At 35.0% G+C, this 4,112-nt stretch overlaps 1 protein-coding gene across 1 annotated transcript; it reads right to left on the bottom strand.

Moving 5' to 3' along the window:
* Positions 1–378: 378 nt before the first annotated feature.
* On the bottom strand, positions 379–2,993 carry LOC128246392 (uncharacterized). The gene is made up of 5 exons (XM_052964576.1): positions 2,892–2,993; positions 1,631–1,948; positions 1,090–1,389; positions 780–901; positions 379–480 (listed from the first exon to the last, which is right to left on the bottom strand). The coding sequence occupies exons 1-5, from the start codon at positions 2,929–2,931 to the stop codon at positions 379–381; spliced, it is 882 nt and encodes a 293-aa protein (XP_052820536.1). The 5' UTR covers positions 2,932–2,993.
* Positions 2,994–4,112: the final 1,119 nt, after the last annotated feature.

Here is a 4,112-nt window from a genome sequence, read left to right as displayed (position 1 = left end):
TACATAACTATTATGTACAATTGAACCATTTAGTATATTTGATTATTAATTTGTTCTCAATATTCAGTTGCATACAATGCATGTTCAACAAAAGTAAGATCGATAGAATGCCATACGTTCCTAACATTTAACTACTTTATTCAACCTCGAAACCGATCAAATATAGATTTAACTTACCTTCCATACTGATGTTTTTGCATACTGACACATCTGTAAAACCAATACTGTACGTGCTTTTCCTGGTGCAGCACATTTGCTTTCCATTCCATGTTTTGTTAGCGTTTGCAATCATTGCTGTGCTGGTAAACATATGAGAAGATATATTAAATGAATCGAGTTGTTGAACATCTGCTAGCAAGACGTTGCCAATGTGAAATTCTATAACCGGAGCTGGAATAGCATTGCGCACTTCACAAATTGATGTAGAACTTTCTCCATGAAGGAATGCGGGAACTGTGAGAACAGGCAGGCTTCCTTTCTCTGGAAATAAAACACAATGAGTTAACAGCAATCGATAGCATATACGATCCAATAATTTTAACCTCTACAAATCAACGAATCAAAGCTTGTAAGTATGCATAACCTACTTGCATACCTACGTTACATAGAATGCCATGCACTTCGTAAGGTGTTTCAAGGGCTGCGTTAGAAACCTGACATGTCACATTCCGTCTTGACAGTCCCGCTATTTGTTGATGGACGTTATTGATTCGGTACAACCCTCTGTTCCGTTCGCTTTCAGCAAGAACAAATGAATCATGTCCCAGTATAAGTAATACTTTAACGGGTTCTGATCCATTGTTAGTTTTGCAATATACATCGGAGCCTGCATACACATAAATGCATTCTGTTGTGTTAAAGTCGGGGTACTGTGGACCGAGGACTGGATAACTCGGTCGCTCTGAAAAATAACACAACTCAATAAAAACATTTTGCATATAACAAAACATTTTCAGGTGCTGATGAAAATGTACTTTACATTACTGCTTATGTAATTATTATTGTTACATTTATATTACTCATGTTTTAATTTCAAGCATACATTATAAACTAATTGCCGGAATTCTCGATGTATTACCATTAAGGTACCTGAAATATAAAGCTGCACAGGTTCCGTGCTATCCACTGTATCGCACTCTAAACTATATGATCCCTCGTCTCTCTCATTAAAATGGAATATAGTTAATATGTACAAATATTCAGATACTATTTCCTCTACATAATGACGGCCTTTGTGAAACTGTATATTTTCGATGTTTTTCTTCCATAATCGTCTATGTAATGTATGTGGCGATATAGCAGCGTCAGACGGAAAATATCCTAGTTTGACGTCGGCGCCGCGAACAACCGGGCTAAGAAGAACGACAGCCCCACATTGGCGAGGAATATCTGTATATTATAACGGAAATAATGTATTATTATAACAAAACATTTGTCTACCTTATGTTAATTGAAAGCAAAAACAATACGCAATATACACCTTAACACCTTAATTCTAAGAGGCTTCAAATAAAACCCAATTAAAAAAATATGAGTAAACAAAAATGTACTAAACACTTTAAATTTTACTATGATAATAAGTGTGAAGTATAATATTGGTTAATATCTTGAAATGTTAGTCGTTATTTACCCGTCATATTTAACTGTATTAAGCGTGTTCTTATTGTTGTGTTTGTTGAACATCCGGCGTAGAATTCAGATCCGTTGTATTTATTCAAAGCTTTCCATTTCAAAAAGAATGGCCCATTCTCCGAATATCTTGTAACATTTGGCCCATTCATTGTTTGAAATCGTGTGCCACCTTCCATTATGTATTTCCATTCTACCTCACATCTCCAAGGGTAGAACGGTGTTACTTTCAGGGTTACCTCCCTGTTCACAAAAACTGGCCCGACCAAAGATATCGTTCCATACTTGTTCTCTGCTGCACAGAAGTAACCAATAAGAGCTGAAATATCGGATGGGAGCCATAATGTATCCACGAAGATTGCACATGATGAATGAATGGAATATTAGTATCGTTATTTTAATCAACGCAGGAGTTAGGGTTTGCAATTGAAAAAACACACACGTCAGGAATCGATATTCAACCCGACATTAAAATAAAACAACAACACGTAAAATAGCAATGCCCGACTTTTGACCATGATTGCCATACAGATCGATGCTAATTCGAAATAAAGCAGGCTCGTCATTTAGCTCGTCTGCCTCTTCGACTGTTGAGTTTATAAATCATTCAGGTACTAAGACGAGTTCAAAAACGATTTCAAAATAATGTATCAATTGCATAGAGTATACTTCGTTGTTTCAGTTTCAGATATGCAATATATTTCACCGATTGAGCACCAAAAGTAATATGACACAGGTGGTTTTGCCACAAGCGAAATATTTACTTTTGTATTCTTAACCCGATATAAACAAATTTTATTTTTATTCCATGTCTATAATTTAACAAAAGCACAATTTAATTGATAATAATTAAAAATTATAAATGATTAAATAGGACAACTTTAACCAAATGACGTCATACTGGAAACGAAATTTAATGACAGCATTGCATGTTCTTCCCGGCATTGAAAGTGTTTATGTTACTTTTGTAACAATGAAACAATTAAACTCTGAGAAAAAAGTGAAATGACTTTTTCGATTAACTCAGTGTTTTAAACGATGAGTTTATCGAGATATAATTCACCGTTATATTTCAAAAACCACCGGAAAACATGAGATAAAACTACTTCCGCTTCTAGCATAACTACTAGTACTCGTCGTCTACTTTACATTCTTTTACCACAGACCCTTATCCAAGTTTGAAGAACGCGAGAACTACAAAAGTAAAAGATTGATACAACTTATATAATATCAGCTGTTAGAAAACCAGACGAACAACTTACCGAAACCAGAAATCAAATGATACCGACAATACTTATCCATTACACCTGCGCGTTCATGTACGACATTGCAATAATCTAAAGCAGCATATTCATAAATGTTGGGAGTCAGGAATGTGTCACGAACTAGTACTATCATACGTGGATTCTACTCCGCATTGTTTCAGTAAAAATAATTGTCCGAAGGTCGCAATTGTTTTAAAGGAATCACAATAGTATATGTAACCACACAATACAAAAACCACACAATATCATTTTTGTCGCTGGTTGTTGAACTTTTACTTTCAGTGGAAAATGACCGGCAATGTTTATAGTCGAAAAACAATGCACGAACAAAAAAGAAATAAAGCATTTGATTACTCACCGTTGAGCAAATAATTTAATAGGAATGGAAATTGCACCAGGGTTAAGCAAAATAATGTTAAAAGTCACAAGGTTACATGACACATTGATACTTATCAAACGAGACTAACTACGCCACATGGCAATAGACGAAGGTTCCATAAACTTTTAAATGTCAATATAAATGTGTTGAAACAGTGTTTTTGTAACCGTCTTGGACGCTCAGTGAATCAATATTTCACTTGGGATGGGGTTAAACTGGTAAACATAATCATATCTACAACTATTGTCCAACCTATTATGAATTACTCAAATAAAATATGTCAGTCTAAGTGAATGAAATTGTGAGGTTTTGAATTCACTATTTGAATCTTAAACAAGAAACGCCGAAATGCGACGAAACAAGGTTTTTAATGATTGACAGAAGAACTTCAGCCTGTGTCTGTTTTTCTTTGTTTAATAATAGTGACCTTGACCCTAGGGACCCCAAATGCAATCCCATGAAAGGAATCCGTAAACTCTTCCTTTACACCAAGTTTGGTCAAGATATGTCAACCCTAACTAAAGTTATTCAGTATCAACCATTTTTCTGTTTTTAGTAATAGTGACATTGACCTTAAATCTAGGGACCCCAAACGCAATCCCATAAAAGGTATCCATAAACTCTTCCTTTATACCAAGTTGGGTCAAGATATGTCAATCCTAACTATATTATTCAGTTTACACCGTTTTCCTATTTTTACTAACAGTAGGCTTGACCTTGACGCTAGGGACCCCAAACGCAATCCCATGAAAGATATCAATATAGTCTTCCTAAAGACCAAGTTTGGTAAAGATATGTTCACACTGACTAAAGTTATTCAGTTTCAACCATTCTTTTTA

This window comes from Mya arenaria, chromosome 9, assembly GCF_026914265.1.
Source record: "Mya arenaria isolate MELC-2E11 chromosome 9, ASM2691426v1".
NCBI classification, from domain to species: Eukaryota; Metazoa; Mollusca; class Bivalvia; order Myida; family Myidae; genus Mya; species Mya arenaria.
The sequence above is the reverse complement of the archived record's forward strand: the minus strand, read 5'-3'. Positions and strand labels throughout refer to the sequence as shown.

Coding starts and splice junctions, on each gene's coding strand:
- LOC128246392 (XM_052964576.1), bottom strand. CDS start 2,931: ATGGATAAGTATTGTCGGTATCATTTGATTTCTGGTTTCG. Junction 1,949..2,891: donor TCATTTGATTTCTGGTTTCG/GTAAGTTGTTCG, acceptor CCGATATTTCAG/CTCTTATTGGTTACTTCTGT. Junction 902..1,089: donor TGTGCAGCTTTATATTTCAG/GTACCTTAATGG, acceptor GTTATTTTTCAG/AGCGACCGAGTTATCCAGTC.